Raw genomic sequence first — 27,935 nt, 5'->3', positions numbered from 1 at the left:
GGTCTGTGCCATGCCATGAAGCCAGTCACCCCTCCCCTACCGGATGGCATCGGAACGCGGGGACAATGGATGAAGACTGCTGACTGTGGTCTAATTCAGCGCTAAAACCCAGTGGGGAGACAAGGTGTAAAAAATCCGCCACAAGGCTCATGAGAGAAAGACAGAGAGCGATGCAGGTGGGCCAGTTCGTCTGCAAAGGGCCTGCTGCCTTTCTGGTTCACGTGCCACCAGCCTCCGTTATTTCTCCTCCCCTTTTGCAGTTATCGCAGGGTCTGTCCGAATGCCGGGGGAAGAGGAGGGGACGTTTTTTACACCTCGGCTGGATTCTCAGGAAAGGGGTGGGGCTGGGGAGAGACGGAGGAAGAGAAGGCGTCAGAGGGAATCCGAGTGTAGAGCACAACAAGAAGAATAACAGAAAATAAACCTTAGGACTGTCGAGTGGAAGCTGCGGCTTGGGGAGCAGAGGCGGCTTGGTCCCGCTCAGAGATGACCTCCTGGGAGCATCAGCCTCACCCTGGCCTGAATCCACGGTCCTGGCATGCCAGCAACTGTGTTCAAGATCCCCCGAGCCCTCCTTTAGCCCTCTGTCATCCTGAGACCCTAGCTGTCCCAGCAGCTCTCTCCGGAATATAAATTCAGCTGACGGGTGGATATTGATTTCATTAAAGGTCATCTCCAGCTCACGGATAGTTTCTTCAAGGCTGTCCAGTCTTTGGTACGTGCATTCACAAATCTCGTGGCTGCTTAGACTTGCAAAGCCGAGAGGAGACATGTCCTCTTTGGTTTTGCCTTCTAGGTCCGGTTCGTGCTCTCTCTGTGCTGGGGACCCTCCTGTATTCGAGGCTGCCTTGGTCTCCTCTCCATCCGCAAGTCGGTCTAGGGTTCTCTGTCCAGAGGTGGCTCTGTGCTCACTGGATCTCGAAGCACTGAAGTGCTCCTCAGGAAGCTGTATCATGAGTTGTTCAGACACTTGGTAGTTTGGATCTTTGCCTGGGAAAGATCTTGGTCTTGGTGTTGGACACTTTGAGGCTGGACAGCTAGTGAGATCTTCCCTTTGCGCCTGCTGGCTAGCCCCACAGGGGTCTTCAGAAGCAGGGGGCATCCTCTCCGAGCTTGGATAAGTTCTCCTGGCTTTGGGTTCTGTGACATCGCTGTGAAATCCCACGGCTGCTTTAGACCCTTCGCCTTCGTCAGTGATGGAGGAGACCTTCTCGGAACCCACTTCAGGGTCCGCGGCTTCTTTCATGAGATCGATGAGGGGTTTGTCCTCCACACAGACAACTGGCCCATAGGCCACAGTCTCACAGCTGCCTTCCTTTCTGGCATTCAATGTCCCAACCTCTTCTCCTCCCTCCTCAACCAAGGGGTTCCCTCCATCCTTTGACAGAGACTGGGTCAGGGAAGTTGTTACTAAGAATGCTCTCTCTCCTTCTGGAGTGCCTCCAGGCTGGAGGGGGGAGGCTTGGCTGCTCCCAGGTGCTGACGGAGCCTGCTCTAAGAAATCAGATGGCACCCGGATGAGAGAGTTTTCCTCTCTTTCAGCCTGGTTCTCAGGGCTGCTTGGCAAGACCCCCAACCCCTCCAAGTTTCTCTCAGTTTCCACCATGGCCTGTGTAGGCTCAACATGTGAAGATCCTTCCATTCCCACCTCTCTGGTGCTGGACTGGTCAGCGCACTGACGGCTGCCTGTTTCTGCAGCCACCTCCAGCTCTGCTTCAGGTGAAGGCGGGTCAGACACCCACTCGGTGAGCACAATCTGAGGGAGAGGAACAGCCGGACTGGCTGGAGAGGCCGATTCCTATGGAGAAAATTCAGACCAGTTAACAGAGGTGGGAAGTGGGAGAAGTTTACCATGCAAATGAACACAGCTGAGTGCTTCTCAGAAGGTATTCCTGCCTAGCCTGGGCTGCCAACTTCACAATCCACCCACTGGGTCTGTAATCCCAGACTATCCAGCCACTTCAGCAGCCCCGGAGCGCTGGGCCACGCCTGATGCAGAACAACTCAAGAGGGGGGGCTTGGTTTCAGTAACCCCTTTGGGGAATGGTGACTTAGGCACTTCTTGATGCTGTTAAAGGCCCACTGGACTGTACAGTGCATCTGGGTACGTGAGAGGAGCCAAAGGGAGTTAGGCACCTAACCAGCATAGATACTGCCCTCGGGAACACGTAGCCAATGTGCTGTTTAAATAGTCTGCCGACAGAGCTGAAATCAGGATTAAAGATGCACTGCGGAGGAGATGCAGGTGGGCTGCAGATCCCTACAATGAAGAAATCCTCAGAGAAGGAGCCGAGTCGGCCTTTATCCTACCCGATACTTTTACATTAGAACATCAGAAGGGCCAGGCTGGGTCAGCCCAATGGTCCGGCTAGCCCATAGTCCTGTCTTCAGAGGGAATGAACAGAACAGGGCAATTATCCAGCAATCCAGCCCATCGTCCAGTCCCAGTTTCTGGCAGTCAGAGGCTAGGAACACACAAGGGGTGTGTCTCTGATCTGCTTGGCTAATATATTCTGGAGGCAGAGGGGCCTGGGACCCTCCCGAGCTGTGCACTGCAGGGAGGTGTTAGTGTTTTCAGGGGTAGGGGATTCTGTGCTAGCAGGACTTCCTTTGTCTGCAGCTGGGGGCTAGCAAGGGACTCTGCTCAGGCCCTCCACACACACACCCCCCCGCCCCCCTTGCGCTTACCTGGACTGACAGCTGGCAGCTGGAGTCTGTTCCAGCATCAGGCTGGCTGGCCGCTGCAGCCTAGTGGCAGAACAGGGCAACAAGATGGGTTATTCTGCTCCTCCTGCCGGACCTGGCTGGGACTGCCCCATTTCCCGGGATTCGTAGCATGGGAACAACCCCACATGGGGTGCCCCGACGCAGCAGGTCTCGTTCTATCACCACCCTCTGGGGTTCTAGGATCCAGCAGAGGCAGGTGGGGGAAGGAGGGGAAAACGGCAGGGCCAGGCACCGACATACAGGACCAGAGCTGGGCCTGAGCCAACCCCCTCTCAGGATCTAAACACTCCTGCCAGAAAGAGGCAGGGGCTGGCGGCAGAGACTCACTGGGGAGCAGCTTCCACATCGTCCCCCCCCAGCAACTGGAGATACAGCTCCCCCCATTCCACGCTCGATTCCACGCAGCGCACGCTGGGCAGAAAAGGCAGCACAAAGGTGCCAGTCTGGCACAGAAGGGGAGCGCGGCTGCTGGTGTGCGGGAGAGGGACGCGTCGGGAGATGGGACTGCAGAAGAGGGAAAGAGATCGACACAGACAGAGAAGGGCAGAGGGCAGCAGGACAGCCGGGGATGGGAAAGCGCAGGGCGGCATCACGTCTCCTCTTGGTACAGCAGAGCTCCTTGGCTGCCATGCTGTGAGCCGTGGGCCATGCCAATGGCTCCCGTCAATAAAGGGCGAGGCGGCGTCTGGCGCGGGGCATGTTTTGGGATGCTGCCAGCTCCTGGAGCACCTCCCAGCACGGAGCCAGGGGCAGAGGGTGAGTCACAGGTTGGTTGGATCTGACCCTTGTTCGGCGGGGGACAGCGGAGGAGGAAATGAGCCATGGGGAGGGAGGGCGGATGCCCAATGGCTTCGCTGATCCAGCTGTTTGGGTTGCAGGCAGGATTGGCCCCTAGGACCGGAATCTGCCTGGAACCGTCTCCTTCCCGGCTCCAAAGGGAAGGCCCGGAGGAGAGTTACTCTCTGCAGCAGCGACTGGCTCTGCATAGCACTGAGCCGGGAGTGGCCTGGAGGGGCCCAGCTCTCTTGCTGGCTGGCTGGATCCCCAGGGTGTGACGGCCCTTGGGCCTGGAAGGATCATGCCCAGGGCTCTTGGGCAGAATCCTACCCTCTCTCCCGGTTCTTCGCCTTGGTTCTTCCCCACCCCTAGGCTCCTGGGTCCAGCTCCCCCAGGCCCATCTTCTCCCCTCTCTGACTGGCAGCTGTACCCTCTGCCCCCCCCCCTCTGTGCCATGCCCTCTTTGGCTTTACCCCCTTCCAGCCTCCTGTTTTCTGTGCTCTCGCCTGCCAGCCAGTCCTCAGTCGTCTTCTCCCACCTACACCCGACCCAACGGGGCCATCACAGGTCCAAACACCAGACCCTGACCCAATGGAGAACCCGGGTGTCTCCTACAACTGGCCACCTGGCTAGGTCCCTGCACAGCTCAGACCAGATCATGCGCCGGGGCGTGGCCATTGTCTCCAGGGCACAACATGCATCGCCCCCCAGAGCCCTCGTTCCAGTGAGGCATCCTGCGTGCAGTGACGAGACCCTTCCATCCCCCTCTGATGGGAGCTGGCACCTCCTCCACAAGCACATGGGTGCAGAGCCTGGCCCCTAGGGGCAGCGCCAGGGGCTGTTGCTCTGGTGGTTAGTGCTCACGCCCATGCTGTGTCAGTACAGCCCGCGCCAGCATCGGGGAGTGATGTGGGGACTGTGAGGAGCCGTTAGTTTGTTAATCCAGAGAGCATGTGAAAGCGGGGAGCCGACGGGAGAGGCGACCGGGCAGAGGTGCAGCGGCAGCCAGCCGGGTGGAAGAGGGAGTTGCGATCGGGCACAAGCTGTTACCTTCCATCCTTCGGCTGCCAGCGTGGCCCCATTGGGCCACAAGTCTGCGGGAGCGGGGGAGACGGCAGCCGCGAGCCGGTCGCAGCGGAACTTGGGGATAAATGGGGAGCCAGAGCTTCTCTGAAACACCTGGGGAGTCAGAACACGGTGGGTTGTGCAGCAGAAATAGAACGGGCAGAGGGAGCCCCGGGCCTGCTGCTCCCTAGCCTGGCCTCGTCCTAGACGTGCTGACACCAGCTCGCACCAGGCGAGACAGCGGCTCTTCTCGGCTGTGCACTGATGTAGGGGTGTTCAAGTGACAGCCAGAAACATGGCCACAGAGACGCTCCTCCCCTGGAACTATGTGTGCCCTGTGGCATCCGGCCTGTCCCCTGCGGACGGAGAACCCCAGCCCAGCCTGGGACAGAGCCCGAGGGGAACGCAGGGTCTCTGGTGGCTCTGATTCTGGGAGAGGGACCTCGTTTCTCCTGCCTGCTGCTCTCATCACGGCCTGGCTCATGCACTCCCCTGGCACTCGGTCCGATGGGGGTGTCTGCAAATGGGTTTCAAGCGGGGCTGGAAACCCAAACTAGATACTCGGTGGGGTTTGGACCAGGGAACCCCTGGTGCTAGCCAGCCACGGGGGAACTCAATAGGACCCAAGAAGTATCCCGGACATCTAGTCCTCGGCTCTGTCTGATGTGTGGAAATGGGGCAAGCGCCAGCTTTCGGGGGAGATTTCTGGACCCCCCCAGGACACGGTGTCTCAATGGATTGTCTCAGGGTACCTGGACTTCAGGGTTTCCATCTCGGACACAGGGACTCCAACCTACTCTTCTCTGAACCTGGCAGAGCTTCAGAGCACCCTGCCAGGTGGGGCTACACTCCAAAACCGGACAGAAGCCTGGAGTGAAGGGGTGGGGTTGCTCTGCCAAAGCCCGGTGCCCCCGCTCACACTGAGCCTGCTGGGCCCCCAGAGGATCGAACCCACTGACTGCTGGCGAGCCCAGCTGTCCCTCCATGAAGCCAGGAGCGGAGACGCTAGGACCAGAGCACTATCCCGGTTACACTGTGAACTGATCGACTGCCCCTCCCCAGTGCCTCCCCCAGGCAGCAGTCACTTTCTTGCCTGTGTACCAGGGGCCCAAGCCTGCTTCTGGTGATGGCAGTGCTCCTTCTCCTGAGCGAGTGCAGGATCGGGCCCAGGGTGACTAGGGAGTCATTCTGGGAGGGCTCCCGTCATGTGTGTCCCTCCCACCCCCCTCGGCACCCACCTCCAGCTCAGCGATGATCCGGTCCTCCTCGTCGTCATCCTTGATGGCGGAGGCGATGATGGGCGGGGTGGACGCGGGCCTGGTGACCTCCGACACCGTCCGTCTGAGCTTCACCTGGGGCTTCTGGGGCTCCAGCTCCTCCGACTCCGCCTTCTGCAAGGGCGAGAGGGGGCGGGGGATCATCCCTGGGCATCCGGGGCTGGCCGGGGCTCCCCGTTCCCCGCCCCGGGGAGCCTGCCCCATACCTTCATGAAGCTGGAGTCCTTCTTGCTGGTGACAATCACCTCGCCGGTGCGGGTGGTGGTCAGCCCGTGGGAGGAAGGGAAGCTCCGGCGAGGAGGAGGGGGAGGCGGCGATTTCGAGGGCTTCTCGGTCCGATACCTGGGGACTGTCAGCTCATCTGGGGAAACAGCTGGGCCGTTAGAGGCAAGGCCCGGCTCTTCCTCAATCCACGCCCCCCCCAAGCCAGGGACTCTCCTACGGTCGAGCGGGACACAGCGGAATCCCCAGGGGTCCACAGCTCAGGCGGGTGTGGGGCAGACCAGCCTGGGGGCTTCCTCCACTTGTGAATGTGCCAGTGCAATAAGGAAGGATGTGTGCTCTTTGGGGCGTGGGTGTGATGGGAACATCCCCGTGGCTTTTGCAACAGGGCAGTGGGCTAACGTAGGACACGCCGATTGCCTCTGGCTCAGAGGTCCTGGCTGCTGACCCCTTTTGGGTCGGGTTACAGGGCCCTGGGGACCTCACTGGTAGGTCCCAAAGGATGGGCGGCCACACAACCAGCCCCGTGGAGCCCGAGAGGCAGACGTGCCTAGGGCTGGGCTAGCCATGGATCAGGGATCACGGGACCAATCCTGCGACATGCTGGACGCCCTCCGCAACCTGAGAGGGTGCTCAGGACCTTGCAGGAACGGGGCCCTGGGTGCATCAGTGGAGCACCATGAGCTCAAAAATTCAGTCCACATTACAGGCAGCGGACAGAAATGCAGCACTTCCCACACCTGGTGCAAAGCCCTTCCAATAAGGACCCGTTGGTTAATGCAGCAGGGAAACCCTCCAAAGCCACATTCAGCCCCCCCTGATGCCAACCCAGCTGAGTTTCTAGGCTCACCCGTGTTTCCTGCACGGAGCACGGTTCTCCACCAGGGAGCAGCGCGGCGCTCAGAGCATGTGTGTGTGTGTGTGTGTGTACACACTACCTGTGGCCATGCTCATATCCCCCTCCTAGCAGGCCACGTTGGGAGAGAGAGTCTCTTGCACTTCCCAGGCTGGCCAAGGGAGGGCGATGCAGCCTCAGCTATCCTTATAGATCTGCTAATGGTGTGTACGGGGGCGGTGTGGGGGTGTGTGTGTGCAACACCAGCCCTGCAGGGGTACACTATCTGTGCCCTTGCTCATATCCCCCTCAATCCCTTTGTGGCCGAATTCACCAATTGACAGGGAGACAGCTACCCCGGCCTGGGAGGGGATAGGTTCAGAGCTAGCAACTCCACTCCTCGCCGAGGGCCAGGAATGGAACCCAGGAGTCCTGGCTCCCAGCCCCGCCGCTCTAACCCCACTTGACCCTACACCCCTCCCAGAGCCTGGTATAGAACCCAGGAGTCCTGACTCAGTGGGGGTAGCAGAGAAGCTGAAGAGGGGTGCGGTTCGGGGGCGCGAATTGGGAGAGCACCTTCAGAGCTGAGGCAGGGAAGCGTTACGAAGGGCACCCCTGGTTTTTGACCACCCTTCCCTCCCTCTGCCCTGCCCCCTACCTGAGCCCCTGCGGCCGTTGGGGTCGATTTTGGCGGTGGCTTTCTGTGCGTGCTGTGGCTTGGAGGGCTTGTGCTCCGGTGTGGAGGCGGCGCTGCCGGTGGCCTGCTTGTGCTTGGCGGCAAACTCCAGATCGGGGATGGCCTTCATGAGCTCAGCTTGGGTCTCCTCCAGGAGGCGGTTAATGTCCTTGGCGCTGTACTGGGTCAGCGCTGCCCTCTTCTCCTCCCAGTCCCGCTCGGCGGCCTGCCGGCAGAAAGCAGAGCTCACTGCGGCCTGCATGGGGGGCCGGGCCGGGGGAGCCTTCCCCATCCCAGGGAACATGTGGCACCCGTAGGAGGATCTGGGGCACTCAGCTCCACCCCCAGCTGCACAGAATCCTGGGGTACAGACTGGGGGGCTCTGGGAGGAACCCTGGGAATAGCTGTTCCAAAAGGTCTGAGTCACTAGAGGGTTTCATACAGTTTGTGGCCAGAAGGGATCATCTGTGCCAGTGGTTCTCAAGCTGTGGGTCGGGATCCTGTTTTAATGGGGTCGCCAGGGCTGGCTTAGACTTGCTGGAACCTGGGGCCAAAGCCTCGGGGCAGTGGGGCTTGGGCATGTTCAGGCTTCAGTCCCCACTCCTGGGATCCTGTCATAATTTTTGTTGTTAGAAGAGGGTTGTGGTGCAATGAAATTTGAGAACTCCTAATCTAGGCTGACCCCTGTATAGCATGGGCCAGAAAACCTCCCGCACACATCCCTGTATTAAGCCCAAAAACTAGTTAGACCAAAGCATTTCAGATTTCAGGAGACTGTGAGCCACAGGCAGGGACCGAGAGAGAGGGGCCACCCAGGCCCCAGCGCCGGCTGGGAATCAGTGAGATCCATCTCGATGATCCCAGCAGGTGACCCTGCCTGCAGAGGAAGGGTCCCTGCCACCTGGATCATCCTCACACCCCATTGTGTGAGCTGGGGAAATCATCGCTGGGGAAACTGAGGCATGAAGAGGGGAAAGCAACTTGCCCAAGGTGACAGTGAGTCAGTGGCAGAGGTGGGGATGGCATCTTGGAGTCCTGATTCCTTGTCCACTTTTCTCTGCTCACACTCCCCTCCGCTAGCTGAGAATAGAGCCCAGGAGTCCTGACTCCCAGCCCTACCTGCTCTAACCACGAGCCCTCACTTCCATCTCTGAGCTGGGGACAGAACCCAGAAGTCTTGACTCCCTGGCCTCCCCTTGCTCTAACCTCTAGGTCTCCTTATAAATAGACTCCAGGACTAAAGGTTTAACCCAGCACTGTCTGGCTTTTCCAAACCAATTTCAAAAGGATCAAGAGGCCCCAATCAATACTCCAGGGCAGATTCTCTCCCAGAGGATTCTCTTTCGGCTCACACCAAGCCGCCTCATGTCAGAGCAGCCCCCAGGCTGCTCTATCCTGTGCAGGCAGCCAGCAGGGGAGCTACTGAGCAGCAGAGAAGACAACAGCTGCTTCAGTGGGGAATGTTGATAGGTGGGGAGATGGCGCCCCCTACAGCACACACCCCAGAGTGACAGGGCTGATTCAAGCCCTGCACTGTAAAAATCTCGGAGTGCTTTATTCTCAGTTCCTAACAGGGTTGGCCTGCAGACCTGGGCTTGAACCTCTCCTGGGTGTGCGACAGGCCAGACAACACTGTAGGAGCGCCAGGCTCTCCCTCGACCCCAGCTCTCACCTCTACGGAGACGGCCTTGTCCGCACTCCTCCTGCCGGGCGTCTCGGGGCCCATCTGGGTCTTGGCCGGCACCATCTCCGGAGCCCGGGAGGGGTTATTGCTCTTGGGGGCCTGGGGGCCGCTCTGGCCGAAGCCCGGCATGCCCAGGGTATCTGTGGAGGCGGTCAGGTCATGGAGGTTCATCGGGGGGCTGGTGGGGACCTCGAAATCCAGACCCTTGCTGAAATCGGTCTCTGATGCCACCTTCTTCGGGGACTGGCTCAGGTTGTTGGACGGAGCCCACATGCTCTCATCCACTTGCCTGCCAATGGAACAGAGTTCAGAGGTTCCCATGGGGGCCTGGGGAGGTGGGGGATGGGGTGGGCGTGGGGGCAGCGCAGCCAGGAAGTGCTGTAACCTGTTGCCAAACACATTTTCAACCACATCGAATGGTTCCGTGTGGGTCGATACGTTTATCAACAATCACCATATAATGGAACGTTTTCAGCTTTCAAAACAAACGTTTCATTTTTTTTAACCAAAAACGGTTTTTCAACCCTCTCCCCTCCCCATCCTGCTGTTGGGTTTGGGATTTTTTTGGTCAAACGCACACAAAAAATTTCACAATTCAAAACTCAATTGAAATTTCCCATCAGGACTAAATCGTCCTTTCCCAGGCAGCACTAATGATCACGGTTGCTATTTCAGTAATTACTGGCGTGCCTAGAAGTTGTAATGAGCACCCGTAGTGTTAGGTGCGGTACAAACCCAGAACAAGAAGGCAGCCCCTGCCCCAACGAGCATCTACTTGAAGACGAAAGACAACAGGCGGATAGAGACAGACAGACAGACGGGGCAGCTCAAGGGACCTGTGAGATTATTCTGATCGGTGCACGGAGAGACACCAGGTATTGAGGTGCCCAAATCCCTTGGGAGGATCTGAGCCCAGCTGCCCAAGCATCGTCAGGCGCAGGCTTCAGGGCAGAGGACAAAGAGCGGCTGTGGGCATGGTTACGGAGAGCGCCTCCCATGCTCGAGAGAGCAGGAAGGGGCTGGCTGGGAAATTTGACAAAGGGATGACAGAATGAGATCATTGGTGGAGCGGAGAGAGGAACCAGACCCCTCCCTCTGCCCCAGCAGGGATCATGGCCCAGGGAGCCGGGACCTGCCCTGGGGTGGGGTAGCAGGACTCCCCTGTGGATCCTGGCTGGGAGGGCACACCAGGATCTGGGCCCAGGGAGCCAGGACCCACCCTAGGGTGGGGTAGCAGGACTCCCCTGTGGATCCAGGCTGGGAGCAGCTCACCTGCGGATCTGGGCGAGGGTATCTGTCACGGTCTTGCAGCGCTTCAGCAGGCCGTCCAGCCGGTGCGGCTCCTCCTTGAGGAACTTCACGGCCTCCACCTCCACCCGCAGCACCACTCGCATCTTGCTCTGCAGGCTGGGGAAGTGAGCTGGGCAGCAGAGGAGCAGGGTCAGAGCAGGCCCAGGGAGGGCTGGGCAAGACCCTTACCTCCCCTTCCCGCTGCATGGGAACACAAAGCCTTGCACCCAGAGACACACCCGGCTCTGCCTTGCCCACTTCTGCCTGGCACGGCTGGGAGGAGGAGGCTGGAAGAACGTAGGGGAAAACACTCCTCCCCGTCCGTCCTAGGAGAAAAGCTCCCGTGATTGCAAGGGGCAGCTCATGGGCACTCCCTGTGTAGGCAGAGCCGCCACAGCCCCTGCCATAGGCACACCTTGCCACACACACGACGCAGGGCCAGAGCACCCTCTGCCTACTCACGCAGGGTTACCGTACGTCCGGCTTTCCCTGAATGCGACCTCTTTTCTGGCCCTCCAATCTCCATCCTGGTGGATTTCTGACATAGGGACAAATGTTTGTCATTTTTCTTCACTTGTCCTTTTCCCCTCGCCTTCAGAGCTGGGCGGCTGGCGAGCAGCGGCTGCTGACAGGGCACCCAGCTCTGAAGGCCATTCCGCAGGAGTAAGGGGGGCCTGGGATGGTATTGCCACAGAAACTTTACCCCCTGCCTTCCTCTGGCAGTGTCCTCTCTTCGGGACCTTGAAATACGGTAACCCTGTACTCACAGAAACACCTAGAGAGGCGACACTGCCAGCGCTTCTGCGTCTAGCGCTTCCTTGCTGCCTCCTCTCTCTGCGGCTCTGAATTTTCTCCTGCTTCCCACGCCCCCATCCTGACCCAGCTAAACCCCCATCAGCCACACAGTTCAGATTCTTGGGCAGCCTCCACTGGCTCCTGCTGTTTGTTACATTCACCCTGAGCACAGGGCGGCGGTTACACCCCCTCTGCTTGTTGGGCTCTTTGTACCCTCTCTTTCTCGCTGTCGGGGCTGGTCAGGGCTGTCACTGCTTTTGGGGTGATGGGCGGAGCTAGTGATAGGGGCTGGGTCAAACCTGGTTGAAAGTGGGGCAGCAGTAGCTTGTTACCTGCACTTGTGGCAGGAGGGCACGGGGAGCCTTGACCAAGGATGTGCAGCGAGTCGCTGGCAGGGCCAGGATTAGACCTCAGGGGCTCCTGGCTCCCAGCCTTGTGCTCCACCCATTCACTCTGGCTGCTGGCCACCTTCCGCATCCACGTGGCAGGTGGGGTGATGAGGGAGGGGCACTCTCCCTGGCTGATCTAAAGGCCAGACCAAGCCCAGTCCCCTGGCCACTGGCTGTCCACTCCCCTGCCCTCCCATCACTCCCATGCCCTCCCATGCCCACGGCAGCTCTTAACACACCTATGCTTAGCAGCTGGTTTGGCTCCGGGAAGCACAAACTCTGCCATGTTCAATGGAGGTTTTGCTAAAGGAGGGGAGGGGGACTCCAGCCCAGAGATGGGCCATGGCAGGGGGTAGGGAAGGCTGAGCGCAGGCCCCTGGGGGCAGGGGAGGCCTAGGCAGAGCCACAAGTGCCGTGAGCTGTCAGATCCACTCAGGCAGCGTCTCCAGCACTCACTCTGACAGCTAGCAGTGCAAACAGGGACCCAGCCACACAGGCAGTCACGTGGGAGAGCCGCAAACACACCAGCAGGCGTGCAGTCACACCAACACAAAGGCAACACACAACTGAGACACATGCAACCAGCCCGCAGCCCAAATACATGCAAACCTGCAACCCAGAGATGTGTAAAATGAATATATGCAAACACTTGCAAGTATGCGGGAAACTTGCAAGCGCACACACACACACACCAGCTCACGCAACCCAAATACATACAAACTCACAGGTAAACATACGATACAAGCATGTGAACACATCAATGCAGGGAGACACACACAAACCCAGACATGCAAATACACATACAACCCAGACACATACAACTCCCAAACACATGACTCACGCAGCCAAACTTACACACCTGGTAACCATCTGGTTCACACATTTGACATATGCATTCTTCCACAGACAACAAACCAAACACATGTGTGTGCAATTCCAGGTTCACATCTGCCAGCTCCAAACCACAAGTCAACCCCACAATAAAATCAAAGGTCCAAACACCTTCAGTGTGAAGCTTTGAGAGCTGCCTAAGGGGATTGGATGCCTGGTTCTCATTGGTTCCGCTGTATATGTGGACACAGAAACATCTGTAATTGTCGGCACATATGCCCCCGGGCACAGCCTCCTACATAAACTAAAACAAGTGCACCTGCAAACGCACACACAAACCATCCTGAATACGGATCTCGGCACACACAAATCTCCACGGCTGCCCCGCACCCACCTCCGCACAATCGCAGAAATGGAGGGCAGGAAGCAACCCTGAGCCGTCATCTAGCCCAGCCCCTGCCCCCGGTGCTGAGGACCAGGCAAACCTAGGCCATCCCTGACGGGTGCAACTGAATGCGCTTGGATAGCACTCAGGAGTGCAAGCTAATCCTGCCCATGATCCTACCAGCCCCCAGACCTACGCACTCCTGGGACCGCCCCCCGGCCCTCGGCCCTCTCCTCCCGCCGGCCCCCTCTTACCCTTCAGTTCGGTCAGCGTCTCCCCCAGCTGTTTCAGCACCATGGCCTTCTCCTCCAGCTCCTGCACAGGGACGAGCCGGTGATTGTCCTTCTGGATCTTCTCCACCGACTTCTCCAGGTCGCTGGAAGCACAGCGTGCGAATGTCACTCCCCCGTCCTCCAGGCCGGGCCGGCAAGGAGGAGCTGGGGGAAGGGGAGCAGCTGGGCTGGATCGGTGAGAGCAGGCAGGGCCCCCGGGGCACGCACGCACAACTGGCAGCTCAGGTCCTGGCTTGTGCCCATTGGGCTGTTAGCCGCTCTGGTACCTATTCAGGATCAGGCACCGGCACGAAGCCCGACCGGGGGTCCCTCCGAACCAGCCCACTGGTGCTATGGCCAATTTATACCAGCTGGGGAGCTGGCCACACAGACTTTAATTCCCAGAGCCGTTCCCAGGCCCACTCGGAGAAGGCAGAGCCACAGGCAGAGTCAGGGACAGGCACTGGGCGCTCCCCCCTCCAGGGACGGATTCCAATCCTGCCCTCACTTTAACTGCTGGGTGATTAGCTCTTCCTCGTTCAGGTAGCGGAGCCGCTCCTCCTCCACCAGGCTGCGCTGGCGCTGCAGGGGGTCCTCCTGCTTACGCATGGTGTCCGTCACCCGCACGCTGATCTCTGTCTCCGTCCGCCGCAGCATCGTCTTCACCGTCTCCTGGTTCTGCAGCTGTGAGGTCAGAGAGGTGGGGCGGGGTGGGGGGACAGAGAAGAGATGGGAGGGCGTGAACTGGGGATACTTCAGGGAGTACGAGGAAATGGAAAAGCCGACTGATTCTGTCCTCCCCCCCAGTACGGATCCGAACACCCAGAATGGCAATGCAGGGCAGGGGGAGCCAGGATTCCTGGGTTCTAATCCCAGTTCTAGCTGGGAGTGTGATCTAGTGGTTGGAGCAAGGCACGGGGAGCCAGGACCCCAGCTCAGCAAGGGAGTCTTTTCTAGTAGAACAGGAGACAGGGAGCTCCCGTTTGCACATAGGAGGGCGAAGGGTGGGAGGGATTCAAGGCTGGCTGGGAACCTGGGGGGCTGCCACCCAGCAGCCAAGTGCCCTGCCAGCGCAAGCTGGGGACGAGGGGGGATTCCCCAGGGCCATGCGTGTGAAGTGCTGACCCCCTCTCTGGGGATAACATGAGGCTGTCACTGCACGGGGGAGAATGTGGTGGTGGCACTGGCGGGGACAAGTCGATTACACATTAGCCTCCCAGCATGACAGGTGAGTGCATCTCAGCCCTAGCACATATGTTGTGAGGCTCACCAGGGATCCCCATTTCCTCTGTCCCACTGGAGAGCAACCAACCACCCTTCATCAGGACAACCAGGCTGGCTCTTGTGTTCACCCGCAGGTCAGCTTGAAAATCAAACAGCTGGCAAAGATAGTTCCCCAATCCCCGCACTTTGCATGCTTTCCCCGGGCAAAGCCACTGGGCTCAGCCCCTCTGGTTCACCTGGCAATCCTGGCTGTGGCAGGGTCTGCCAAGGAGGGTCAGGGCAAGACAGACACAGGGTTGGGTGGGTGGGTGTGGCACAGGCTGGACTGTGATCTCTGATGTATTTCCCAGGAATCTGGCCGATTGACGGAAGGAGCCGGGCTCTGGGGGGGCATCAGCTGTTCTCCATTCCACCCGACTGGACCGCTTCCCCCTCCCACATCTCTGCAGTGCCAGCCGGACCTCTGCTCCCCCCAGATCTGTCACTAGTAATTAGCTTTGAAAATTTGGGCTTGACCACCAAGATCCCTGGCTCCTGACGGGGAACTGCCATCTGCCTGGCTGTCCAGCGCCAGGGCAAGCACCGCTCAGCAGGAAGGGTGGGATTCTGGTGCAAGCGGCGGGTGGGGGTACGAGCTAGCAGGGAGAGAGGAGGGAGATTGGGGGGCCCGGCTGTGGATGTGGGGGAATGCCGCTCCGCTACCATGGATCTTAACTGGACACGGAACAGCCAATCCCCCCTTGCCAACCAACACTCCTTTGCTTTGCTCCAGGCCAAGAAGCTGCTGAATCCAAGCCCAGAGCAGCAGGACAGCGGGCTCAGAGCTGGTGAATGGGCTGCGGCGCCTTCTGCCCCCACAGGGGCTATTGCCACGGGACGGTTGTTTGGTGGCCCATGGGCGTTGGCGGGTCTCAGGCGGGTTCTCATATCGCCAGCACCACAGGCGCTAGATGGTGGTTTTGGACAAGAGGCGGAGGATACAATGACACATGGAGGACAAGCTGCCTCCTTAGGGTCTGTCTACACTGTGACAAAGGGGTGTTCTTAGACCAGTGCAGACACGGCAGCGTGAGTGATGGGGGAGCCTGGGGTTAAAGCCAAGTGGCTGGATCTTCACTGCTATTTGAACCCGGGTTAAGACCACACTTTGTTTTGCAGCGTAGGCCTGACTCCAGGAATCCTTTTGCGGACTGGGCCACTTCTGCCTGCAGGTGACCTTCCCCACCCCCTGCCACTGGGGCCAGGAGCTCTGTGCTAGGAGGCAAGGCCCGACTCTCCTGGCCCTGAGCCGCACATGCCCCGATGAGAGCTGGCGGGCATGCTCCCGGATGGCGCCCTGGGTTGGCGCTCCTCACCTGCAGCTTCTTCAGCTGCTGCAGCTGGTTGCGGAGGTCATTGGCGTTCTGCTGCAGGTCGTGGAGGTGCAGCTGCATGTGCAGGCGGGTGATGGCTGTTGGCTGTCCGGCCGGGGTGCTGGTGGCAGAGGGGTGCGAAGGGGCAGGGATCGGAGTCCCCGTACAGCTCCGGCTGGCAGCTGAGAGCAGGAACAGAGCAGGACAGCCAATGTGGTGCTAAGTCTGGGGGAGGCTCCCATCCCTTCTCCCTCATTCTCTGCCCCCTCTCTTCCCGTGTCTAGACACACATGGTACTTGCAGTCTGGAGGGGAGACCCTACATAAACATAAGGCACCTCCCCTTGGTCTCCCTTTCACAGCCCACCGGTCCCCCCCAGCAAGAGACACCCCACGCCATGGCTGGGTCTGCAAATCTGGTTCTCCCACCTTCCACAGAACCCACTTCCTGGCCCAGTCCTGCAGCTAAACCCAGCCCTGTTTCTGCCTAAAGGCGGGTGGGTTTGGTGCCCAGAATTGTACCAAGACCAGACAGCAAGAAACCAGCTGCCAAAGAGCCCCTGGAAACAGAATAAATCATCTGGGTACTCCCAGTGTGGGCAAGGAGGTGATTTTAGAGCACCGAGCGAGGAATGCACTGCTGTACGTGAGGCTGGGCTGGTGGGGCAGGCGCTGCTGTGCAAGGGGCCAGGCTGGTGGGGGAGGACCTGCTGTGTGGGGGGGGGATGGGCCATTGGGGAGGAGCTGTGTGTGGGGGTGGGGCCATGCCGGTGTGGAAGGAGCTGCTGTGTGGGGTGGGGATGGGCTGGTGGGGCAGGCGCTGCTGGCATGGGGCCAGGCTGGTGGGGAAGGAGCTGCTGTGTGGGGTGGGGACAGGATAATGGGGGAGGAGCTGCTGCGTGGGAGTGGAGCTGCGATGGTGGGAGAGAAGCTGCTGCATGGGGGTGGGGCCAGGCCGGTGGGGAGGACCTGCAGTGTGGGGTGGGAATGGGCCATTGGGAAGGAGCTGCTGTGTGGGGTGGGGATGGGCCGGTGGGGGAGGAGCTGCTGTGTGGGGTGGGGCCGGGCCAGACTTCCTGGGTCTTTCTGTGGAGCTGCTCATGGCTCCCTCAGAAGCCACATTCCTCACTGGAGAGAGGGGCAGGGGGCGGAGGACGGGGACCCATCCTCAAGGGACGACGCCATCAGCCTAGGAAGGGGAGCCCTGGAGGCCCCTCCCACATGCCCCTGGAGCCCAAAATCCCACGCACTCCCCTCCGACCTGGGGCCAGCTACCCCAATGGCGGTTCCCAGCCCCCAGAGTGGGAGGACCCAGTGCACCGGCGGGGCTTGGAGCTGTGGCTCCATCACTTACATGCTGACGGGGGGGTCCCTCCGTTGGTGGCGTCCGTCTTCTCGCTGCATGGAGAGGAGGGCGGCAGGTGAGAGCGGGTTAAACATCCCCAGCCCCGGCCCAGGAGAGCTGGCAAAGGTGGGAGGTCACTGAGCTAAGCCACGAGTAGGGGGGGAGGTGCCCGGAGAAGGATGTTAACTGAGACGCATTGGGGTCGTGCTGCCCCCTCCTAATCTCTCCCCTCAAACAGTCCCAAAGGGAGATCTCGCCTCTCCTGTCCCAAGCTGGCCATGCTGGGGTTCCCCTGGGCTGTGAGGCCTTGAGTGGGGAGCCAGTGAGATTTATGGCCACTCTGAGGCCCCTTTGCACTGTTAGAACTGCCTGCACTGGCCTGAGTGTCCATGAGCACCAGGCCCGCTGGGTGCCACGAGCCAGTGGAACTCACTGCCACAAGATAGCAGCCCGGAGCTTAGCAGGAATGGAGCAAGTCCAGGGAGAACAAAGACTCTCCAGAGTCAGAGAAATACACAGTGAAAGGACGGGACACCAAGCACTTTGGAAGGGCTGTTGACTCTCCTGGCTCAGAGGAAGAGGCTCGCTGGGCCAAAGTTGCCCCGAAGGGGGAATCTGGAACCTTGCTCGGCTGTAGCTGGTCCTGAGCCACATGGACTGTGGGTGTGGTCCTTAGTATCATTCCTAAGAGCCTCTCACAGGCCTGGTCCCTGGGCCCTGCTCTGCTGGTAGCCCTGGCGAGCCCAGCGGGTGTGATCGGCAGCGATGGGGCTGCCCTGGGTGACCATCCCGGGGGAGCGGCGATCAGGGCCTCATTCGCAGATGGCCCATGTGTCTGGGGCGCTCTCCCCCACCCCCTGGAGAATTCGTCGGGGCCCGCTGGGGATGAGAGCGATGCGCCGCGCCTTTTGGTTTCCTCTCGGTGGCCGCATCGCTGGACGGGGCTTAAAGCCTCCAGTCCCCATGTGCTTCCATTGAATGATGCGCATTCCCATAAAATAGCCCCCGGCGCCCCCTGCAGGACACTGCGGGATGCAGCTCGTGGCTATTGAGATCGCCAGGAAAGGCCAGATCACGGCCAGCCTGCCACCTGCCCCACATTGGGGGAGGATCAGCAGCTTCCTGCCCCCCTTCCTTACCTGGGGGTCTCGCCGTCGGAGCCCCGGAGCAGCGCGCTCTGCACCAGCCCCGTCAGGCTGGCGATCTGCTTCTCCATAGCTTCCATCCGTTCCCTTTGGGGGGCAAAGAAGCTGTGTTAGATCCGGGCTCCAGCAGACGGACCCTCCAGGGCCGGGTGTCTGCAGGCGAGGCCAAGGGCCTATGGACCCCAGGGTCCTGGCCTTGCCCAGGAGAATGCCCCATCTGGATTCACACCCCAGGTGCTCGAACCCTGTTGGAGTCTCAGGGCCAGACCTTTGTCTGGTGTAGATCAGTGGAGCTCCCTTGAGGTCAATTCTCTCCCCATGTCCATTCGCGCCGGCTGGGATCCGACTCTCCATCTCTCTTTCTCTGCTCCAGCCTCCCACCCCCATTCCTGGCAGTAGAGACCGGGCAATATTTAATGAGAGATCTCAACCCTCAGTCTGTCCCTGAGGGCCTTGTCCTTCTTTGAGTCTCATCCTCCCCTATTGGGGGCCTGGGCTGCCTGTGAATAATGAGTCCATCTGAGGTCCTGGCGCAGGCGCTTGCAGATACAGCAGCCCGTGATGGGACAGCGCTGCTAATTCCGCTGCCCTTTGCTGTCCGCCTCCATCCTCCCCCATCTCTCTCCCCTGCGACAGATCCCAAAGGGCTCCCCCCACCCTCCCCTGGCATCCCAGCTCACGGCCCTGGGAACAACAAATGAGACCATCATTGCTTGGGAGATGAAGAGACAGGCGCAGAGAGATGAAAGGCAAGATAATGGCCTTATTTCCATACCAGCTACCTGCCTGAAGGCAGCTCTCCCGTTACAATGGGGGCTCCGGCTTTTTATACACAGGCTGGGGAAGATAGAATCTCTCCCTCTTGTGTGGGGACCCTCATTTGATAAGCTGGGATAGGGACAGGCTGCCAGGGAAACTGAGGCACAGGGTGATAAGGGGCCAGGATTCCAATGGGGTATGTCTGCATGGCCACTGACTCACGCCAGCATGCTGCAAAGAGCTGGATGGACGTCCCGGCAGGACTGCCCAGCTTGCAGTCCTGAATCCCACTGAAGTTTTTCTCTACCAAGTGGCACCAAGAGGTGACCCAGACCCCAGATTCCCCCACCTCCATAACCTGCCTGATGCATTAGCCAAGGTCCGACAGCAGGAAAGAGTTAAGAAAAAGAACCCAGGAGTCCTGAGGCCCAGTCCGCAGTTCAAACCACTAAACTCTGCTGCCTTCTGTATTGCTGGATCATACTCTAGTGCTCAGAGCCAGTTACTGCATCTAATTCCCATCTCTGCCACTGCTGTACAACTGTCTCCTCTCTGTGACTCCATTTCCCCATCTGACCGATACAGCAAACCCAGGAGTCAGTCTCCTAGTCCCATCGTTGCTGGGAAGCTGCCGATCCAAGCCCCGCTCCTTACCTTGTTTCCGTATCCTTGGCGGGCACGGGAGGGCCGAACCCTGACAAGGGTCGATCCCCGGGGCCTGGGAAGAGTTCGGGGGGCCCCGAGGAGCTGGGGTTGCGGGGCTTGCTGACGGGGCTCTCCATGAAGACGGAGGAGCAGGAGTCTTTGCGGAAGGACTGGCGGACGGGCGAGGACCTGCTGGGTGGCCCCGAGTATGGACTGTGAGGGCTCTGTCCCTGCTGGACGTCCACCAGCCGGCCGTCAGCCATCTTCTGCGGGGAGGACGGGGGCATGCGGAAGCCGAGGCTGGGCCCGTAGCCGTCACTGTAGATCTGGGCGTTGGGCTTGTACAGGCTGTCCTCCAGCTCCGTTTGCAGGGCCGCCGCCGAGTAGGTGCTGAGGGAGCGGACCGAGCCCCGTTTGTACAGCCCCCCGGCGTAGGCGAAGGGGTCGCCCATGCTGGCCAGGGACTGCGTGGAGGTGATGCTGAGCCGCCCCTCGTGCACCATGCCGTAGGGGTCGGCGTACAGCCCTTCGTTCTTCACCAGCACCATGTTCTTGCTGGCCAGGTCTTCGTCCGGCTTGACGTCCCGGCGCTCCAGGATGGCGCTGGGGCTGGGCGAGACGCCCGGGGCGGGTGGCAGGTTGGAGAGGCGCTCGCTGTGGTGCACAGGGCTGCCGGCATAGGAAGGCGGGCGCCCGCCGCTGTAGGACATGCGAGAGCGGGATGGGGAGGAAGACTGGAGCACGGGCGGAGGAGAGCCGGAGGTGAGGTGGGAAGCTGGGGACATGCTGTTCAGCCGGCGGGTGGGGGACGACTCCCTGGAAGTGTAAACCATCTCCCGCTGCAGGGAAGAGAGAAGTGCCACCGAGGCTGTAACCACTTGCCCCTCTTGTGGGGCAAGCCCCAGGCCCACCAGCTGGGGCAGCCTTGCCTGGGCAGAACCCTTCCAGAGTGGGCCTCGGAGACCCGGAAAAGGGGGTTGTTCGTAGGGTCGCCAAGATGAGCTGCCTTTGTGGGTCTGCTGCACATGCATGTGACAATACCTCTCTCCTCCCCCGCTGTCCCCCTGTTCTCCCTGGCAACCCCCCTAGATGTGCTGGTGGCTTGCGGCAGGTGATGGTCAGTGGCACATGGGGTGGTTTGGAAGGCAGAAGGGCCTGGGAAGAAGGGGACACAGGACAGGAGGGCAGGAATATCGACCCTGTCTAGCTCCTGCCTCTCCACTGCAGCCCATAGCCCGGGGCCATGTGCTAGGAAGGGTCCGAGCCTCTGTTGCCAGTTCCTGGATGGCCATGACTTGCACCCGCTTGGCACTAGTGTAAATTGCTGAACAGGGGGCAGGGCAATGGAGAACCAGGCCTAGAGTCTGTCGTGTGGGGGTGATCCTGCACGCGCGTGCACACACACTCACTCACATGCTGCTGCTTCTCGCAAAGGCAAACTGGAATTGGAGGCTGGGGCTTAACGGAGGGGAGCCCTATGGGGCGTGAGCTGCTTGTTTGTAAACATCGATGGTTTCACAGACACACACACACATGCTTTCAAACACACACAGGCATGCACACACACACGCACACGTACATGCTGTCAGCAAAGCCAAATAATTACCCCCCCCACACACACATTCATTGTGAAATTAGGAGACGTGGAGCCCAGGGACGATCACACGAAGTGGGGAGGGTCAGTAGAGGCAGCAGTGGCCAGAAGGCAGATCCTGGAGTAAACCCAGACCCAACCTGTAGTGGGGCATATTGCCCCACTCCTTGGGAGAGTGGGCTGGGGCAGGCCAGGGAGCCTGCACAGCCCAGGAGCCAATTAAAAGAGGGCTTATAGTGAAACAATCAGGGCCCAGATTGCAGACAGCCAATCAGGGCCAGGCTCAGGGGTATATAAAGGCTGCCCAGAGCAGGAGCAGTCAGTCTGTCCCAGGCCTTCGACAGGGGGAGGTCAGTCTCCGGGGGAGAGACTAGCACCGCGGACAGAGCAGTGCTGGGCAGGCTCAAGGAGGCTAGAAAGCTCTAGCCCTAGCCCCCAGACTGCGGGCCTTGACAGAAAGGGCCTAGCGGGTGCATGGGGCCGTAGGGGAAGCGGCCCAGGGAAACAGACGGACGGAAGACAGCAAGGCTAACGCCAGAGGCGTCCCTGGGCCGGGACCCAGATAGGAGGGCGGGCCTGCCCCCCCCGCCTCCTTGCAGTACATCCAGCCACAAGCCGTAGAGGCCACGCCAGATCCCTGCCAAGAGGGATTAGACTTGGAGGGCGGGTGGTTGCTTATAAAGGCTGGAATGTGGGACTGCTGACGATCCATCTCCGGAAGGGGATGCAGATGGACTGAGGGGCACTGCTGGAAGGCAGTGGCCTCGAAGAGGACACCGCCGAGCAGGGAGCAACGCGGGGCCAGAGACACCGACAGAGGGCAGAATAACGGACGGGACACCACCAGGAGGGGGCGCTCCACTGGAAACGAGCTAATTCCCAGAAGTGACCAGCAGGAGGCGCCAGGTGGTGAGTCCCGACCCGTTACACAACCCCTCTCCCCCCTCCCACTCCTGGCAGAGCCCAGTGCAAACCCAGCCCTCCCTGCCTCCCTCCCTCCTAGGATGAGACTGGAATCCTGGTGCGAACCGAACCCCTGAAGAACCAGCCCCCTCATGGCCTTCACCTTGATGCACCCGAGAAATGAAGATCAGCAGCATCCCACATGCCCTGACAGATTGCAGCTCCCTCGCCCTCTCTCCAGGAGCACAACAATTTACTCTGATTAATACCCTAATCAGCATGTTTATGACTCCGCTGCCAGGGCTTGGACCATCCAATCTCCTAAAGCAACACTTAACGGCGCTGCAGCTGGGGCTGACAAATGGGAGCCCGTAACTCCTTCCACAAACACACCCAGGCCCCCGTGTTCCCTGAGCCCCCCTGGCTCTCACCCAAGCAAGGCCTGAGTGCTCACAGCCATGCCTGCCCTCCAGCGTCTGACAGCCCGTGCGTGTGCACGCGCATCTGCTGGCACCATTCTTCCCCCAAACCCAACCTGGAGATGAGAGAGCCCTGGGCCCATGAAAAGTTCTTCTCCCTCCCAGATGGGACAAGTTGAGACAGCCCCTCCCCCAGAGGTGGGAGAGCCCCCCTCACCCGTCCTCTCCTTACCCTCAGATCCCCGTTGGTGATGTGCGAGGCTGGGAAGGAGGCGTAGAGGGGCTCTTTGCGGTAGATTTTGATGATGCTTCTGTCCTGGATGTCCCTGAAAGAGAAGGTGAAGCAGTGAGCTGGGCACCCCAATGGCCATGCAGATTGCAGCAGCCCTCTCGTTCTGTGCTAAAATGGGAGTAAACAAATCTCATGCGCCAGGACATCCGTCTGCTACGGCGTCAGGGAGGGATGGGCCATGCGGGCCACGCTGGCCGATCAGCCAGGACATGTGCACAAGAGAGGAGTTTCCCTTGCTCTGAAGCATCTGGGAATTGGTCGAGGGGCTGATCCAGCCTGGCAAACACACTGGTGCTGTCACCATGCGGGAAGCAAACCTGAGTTGGAATTCTGAGCCCAGCTGGAAGAGAACCTCTATCTACCCCCCTCTCCCCACCCCACTGAGCGTGCCTGCGGCCCCCGCCCCTTCCCGGGGGCCCTCACCTGACATCCTCCAGCTCGTAGAAGACATTGCGCGACTCGTCCTTGATCAAGATGGCAGTGTTGGACGATTTCAGCATCCCCATGGTGAGTTTCTGGGGGAACATGTGAACAATGAGGGCGTGCAGCGTGTCCATGCTGCTGATCTCGTGGGCGATGTGGACGCGCCTTGTCTCATCCCCGAACTGCAGGAAAAGGACCCCTGGAAACGGAGACAGAAGAGAAAGGGAGAAAAGGTAAAAACACAGCTCTGAGCAGGCACTGACTGACAGTGCAGCAGCCCAGTATGTTGGGCAAGGGGCTAGGTGCTATTCCTGGCTCTGTGACTCAGTTTCCCCATCTCCTTGGGGGTCTATAGACCCCATATTGCTATCATTCTATATTCACGTCCAGAGCAGTCCCAGTAAAACACTGCTCAAGCCAGGGAAGAGTGACATATATTAAAGTCCAATATCTTACTTAAAAACCAAGTGCTAGTGACCTGGGCTTAGCCACAAACTTCCCACTCAGAGCCGTATTTAACCCTTCCCAAACGGCGCCAGGGCTGCGGCTGTACTCAACACCACTGGAAAGCTGATTTCTAGCCCTGGCCAGTTCACAGGGATCATTTTGATCCCCGTCTTTCTTCCCCACTCCACTCTGCGTCTCAATGCTTCCCCAGCCACTCCCGAAAAGTAACAACCATCTCCGGCGCTTGCCACCTGGGAGATTCCAGCTGCTGCCACCCCACAGGAAGGAACCTGAATCTCATCCGCTCTGATAACTCGCTCCTTACAGCCGCAAAAGTTCTCTGGACGCTTAAAAGGGGAGTGGCCTGGGTTTGCCTGACTGGAGCCCTGGGTTGTTGGTGGCTATGCCGTGGAGCTGTTGGGCCGGGGAGCAATACGTGACCAGCGTTTGCAGATCAGAAAAGTCAATGGTTGGCCTGATGAGCAGCCAGCTCCTGGCTGATGGGGGCTTTAGGAAGAGGTTTCTCCTCCTATGGACAAAGTCACCCATAAATGCCTTCAACGGGGTTTCTTGCACAATAGCTGGCACAATACTGACAGTGGGCTCCTGGTCTGAAGTGTGGTCATTCCTAGGTACCCTACCATTGATCCCTGCCCCCTTACACATATGAATGCCATGGGTCATCAAAGACACAACCCCCTAGCGCTGGAGCTAAAGGAGTAGCTCCCTCAGCTGTCAGTAAGTAGCAGGCTGTTGTAGTCAGCAGAGGCAGCCACTAGAGGGAGACAGGAGCACACACCGTCAGCCCCCACCCCGCCCCCGGTCCCACCAATGGACTCTGCCAGCCGCAGCTCTCATGGCACATGTGGACGTGTTGGTGGGGCGAAGGGTTAAAACGCCCCTGAGGGAAACCCAGTGGGAGCCGGCCTGCGGTACCTGGCGACCGGAGCTTGGTTTGGCTGGTGGAGCGGGACAAAGGCAAGCTTTGCCGGAACCGGTTCATCCTGTTGAATCCAATGGGCAGCTCGGTTTCAGACATGGTTTCCAGGGACTCCGCTGAAGCAAAGGAGAGTTTGGCTTGATCAGCCAGGGCGGGCTGGGAGCCCTGGGAGTGCCGGGAACTTCTGGTCTGGAACGGAAGAGACGAGCGGTCAGAGAACGTCCCCCGCACCCTCCCCCTCCGGGCTAGCTAAAGCTCACGGAGTGATGGGATGTCTGGGGCAGGGTGTTCCATTCTACACCCCATGGGGCAGCAGTGCCTCCTGAGACCCCAGGCAGCACTGGTGAGCCGTGGGCTCGGTCTGACCCAAGGAGGCAGTGTCAGGGGGGTGCTTTGTTCTGTGCCCCACGCTGAACCAGCCCAGGGCAGTGCTCCAGACTCTACACTCAACTTCAGTGCAGACCCTCCCTGATCTCTTGTGTGAAGCATGTACGACCATCTGCTGTGTCCTTGGCTCGCTCTCTGCCCGCAGCGGGCAGTCTGCAGTCTCAAACCTCCTTAGCAGCTCCTTCATTTGGCATATGTGTTTCAGGGTGACACTGTGTTACCAGGGACATTGCAAAATCACCCAGTCCCTTTGCACTCCAAGCTCCTCTGAGTCCTTCTGTCTCCCCGGCTACAATCAAGACAAGAATGGCCACCTGGCAATGGAACCGGGGGCCTCGGAATATTTCAGCAATTAAAGGAGGGTCACCAGCCATAATGGCAAGGAACTGGCTCCCAGGAAGCTTAAATGCCCAGCTTATTTGGGAGCAAAGCAGCGGCAAAGATTATGGCTGCATGAGTTGGGTGGATGTAATGGGATTGGGTTTACAGCAGTAAAAGTTTAATATGCCAGGAGTCCAATTTCACAGCCAAACACATACCCCCAGTTGAAAGGCTCAGCCTGGGGGCAGGGGCTTTCTGCACAAATGTTGGTAAACCCTGCATGTGGTCTGCTGTGCATATACATTTAATAGGAACAGAGCATACCAAGTACTGCATAGTATACGGCAATGCGTTTTGCACCCCACACGGTCCCCAGGGAAAGAAATCTACCCACACCGGGAATACACTCATCCCATCGGCACAAGGATCTGTATCGGAGCTGCTTTGGACATGTGCTGAGCACTTGAAGTCCTAGGGGGCTGCAGATGCAGAGCACCTCTGGAAATCAGCCCTGGGGTGAATATAGGGGAAAGCTTTTCCACAAATGTCCATGCAGATTTTGGAATGAATTCATTGCTTATGGGTTCCCTTTCTATGGACATTATAGGATTTGAATTACAGCTGAGACCAGGGCCTCATTGTGCCAGGTGCTGCATAGACCCTAACTGAAATCAGGGCCCTGTTGTGCCAGGTGCTGTACATGTGCAGAGTCAGAAACAGTCCCTGCCCCAGAAAGTTTATAAGCAGGTGTCTCACATTGGACATCCAAAATGAGTGAGCATGTGACATGCCCTGATGAGTCTGTGTCAAAGCCAGGACTGGAACCCAGGAGTCCTGCTCCCATTGTCCCTGAAGACAGGGATATACCATGCTTTTTTTTTAAAAAAAAATTGGAGATATACCAATGTCCTAAAAGTGGAAGGAACCTTGGACCCAGCCCCCACTAGGAGGAGGACCAGTACTGATTTTTGTCCCAGATCCCTAAGCAGCCCCCTCAAGGATTGAACTCATAACCCTGGGTTTAGCAGGCCAATACTCAAACCACTCAGCTATCTCTCTGACACTCTACTGAGTCCTGCTCTGGCTTGCACCTGTGGAGACACTGGGACCTTGCCACACAGCTCTGACTCAACATGGAAACTGGCTGGCTGTTGATCTCCAGAAATGCAAAGCAACAGCAGACACATGAAACCCAGAAAACAAACAGCTCGTGAGGTATAGGAACGGGGGTGTAGAAGGGACAACAGCTCTATTTTAAGACCAACTCCCTCCATGTGAAATGATAACCGCCATAATCATCATTTAAATTAGGAATTAATTGGAAACGTTAATTAATCCTGGGGCGTGAGGAAGTTTTATGGGTTGAAAACGTTCTCTCCGTAAATAACTGCCAGAAAATTGGCTGTAATTTACATTGAAACAAGGCAGTCGGCAAAACGGGTCTTTAAACTGCAAGAAAACGGTTTCTCACTTTGAAGGGCCTGATCCTGCTGGCTGGGAGCAGGATCCAAAGCCTGGGGAGCTAATAGGAGTCTTTCATATGGGCTTTGGACCTGGCCCCAAGAGAGATATGCCAGAGACAGGGACAGGAGCTGGGCACGTTGGGATGGATTGTATCTGTGCTGCCCTGTGGATTTTCGTGTGAGGGAGACATTTGGTACCCAGTATCTGGGCCAGGTCGGCTGTGGGGGCCATGCTACACCTTTCAGCACAGCCGAGTGCTTACTGCACCATGTCAGAGCTGCCGTTTGGTATCTGCTCACGAGCACACGTACACAGGACGAGATCCAATCTGTAACCGGGGTGGGAGGCCCAGGACGACGGCGGGGGCTGAGATTCCCATCCGTCGTCATGAGCAAGAGGGCAAACAACGCGCAAGAGGCCACATCAGGAACAAGTTGTTGGTCTGTTCCTCCCGCCCCAAGATAAATATCACCTGGATCACGGTCAGAACTGAGCGTGCGCAGGCCCATGCCCCGTGTGCTCCCGTGGCAGGTGGGCCATCCTTGCTTAGCTGGAGGGCTTATAAGCGGCTCTCGTCATTTCTCTCCAAACCAGATGAATCCACAAAACTCCCCACCTCCCCTTTTCTCCTGCCCCGTCCTGGCGCGGTCCTTTAAGCCCAGGAAAACAGGAGTGCACGGTGAAGTGCCACTGCTCTTACTGAGTAGCATTTCACGCCCACGTCACGCCAGGGTATGCAATGCCACAAGACACAAGGCTGTGGAGAATTAGGCCTGTTTGGAGGCCAATTCTATTTCATAAGCAAGCCAGCCAGCCAGCTTTTCTAGCTAAGCCCGAAAAATGGAGGGCGGTCCAGTTATTAAGGCATGGACTGAGGAGATGGGAGCTCACTCCCTGACTCTGCCACCGACTTCCTGTATCTCCTTGGGCACTTCGAGCCAGGTCCTCCAAAGCAGTTCAGCTCCTAACTCCCACTGGTTTCAACAGGAATTAGGCCCCTCAATGCCTTTGGATCCAGACCTTAATCCCGGGATGCCTCAGTTTCCTATCT

At 58.8% G+C, this 27,935-nt stretch overlaps 1 protein-coding gene across 11 annotated transcripts in view; it reads right to left on the bottom strand.

The window, feature by feature from the left end:
* Nucleotides 1–27,935, bottom strand: part of SRCIN1 (SRC kinase signaling inhibitor 1) — a 182,753-nt gene that overhangs the window by 12,309 nt on the left and 142,509 nt on the right. For 9 of the 11 annotated variants that reach the window (XM_075059633.1, XM_075059632.1, XM_032791371.1 and 6 more), the window contains 17 exons: nt 24,709–24,901; nt 23,326–23,524; nt 22,843–22,936; nt 19,704–20,533; nt 18,285–18,377; nt 17,155–17,198; nt 15,805–15,983; nt 13,734–13,909; nt 13,208–13,329; nt 10,536–10,683; nt 9,252–9,552; nt 7,562–7,805; nt 6,053–6,207; nt 5,808–5,960; nt 4,555–4,683; nt 2,689–2,748; nt 425–1,798 (listed from right to left, as the gene is read on the bottom strand). In XM_075059633.1, the coding sequence (XP_074915734.1) occupies nt 425–1,798; nt 2,689–2,748; nt 4,555–4,683; nt 5,808–5,960; nt 6,053–6,207; nt 7,562–7,805; nt 9,252–9,552; nt 10,536–10,683; nt 13,208–13,329; nt 13,734–13,909; nt 15,805–15,983; nt 17,155–17,198; nt 18,285–18,377; nt 19,704–20,533; nt 22,843–22,936; nt 23,326–23,524; nt 24,709–24,901 (4,494 nt within the window). The remainder of the gene's footprint in view (nt 1–424; nt 1,799–2,688; nt 2,749–4,554; nt 4,684–5,807; nt 5,961–6,052; nt 6,208–7,561; nt 7,806–9,251; nt 9,553–10,535; nt 10,684–13,207; nt 13,330–13,733; nt 13,910–15,804; nt 15,984–17,154; nt 17,199–18,284; nt 18,378–19,703; nt 20,534–22,842; nt 22,937–23,325; nt 23,525–24,708; nt 24,902–27,935) is intronic. The other 2 variants (XM_075059636.1, XM_075059637.1) reach the window with 1 other exon arrangement.

This window comes from Chelonoidis abingdonii, chromosome 21 (assembly GCF_003597395.2).
Source record: "Chelonoidis abingdonii isolate Lonesome George chromosome 21, CheloAbing_2.0, whole genome shotgun sequence".
NCBI lineage: Eukaryota > Metazoa > Chordata > Testudines > Testudinidae > Chelonoidis > Chelonoidis abingdonii.
Note: the sequence above shows the minus strand (reverse complement) of the source record. Positions and strands in the feature narration are given on the sequence as shown.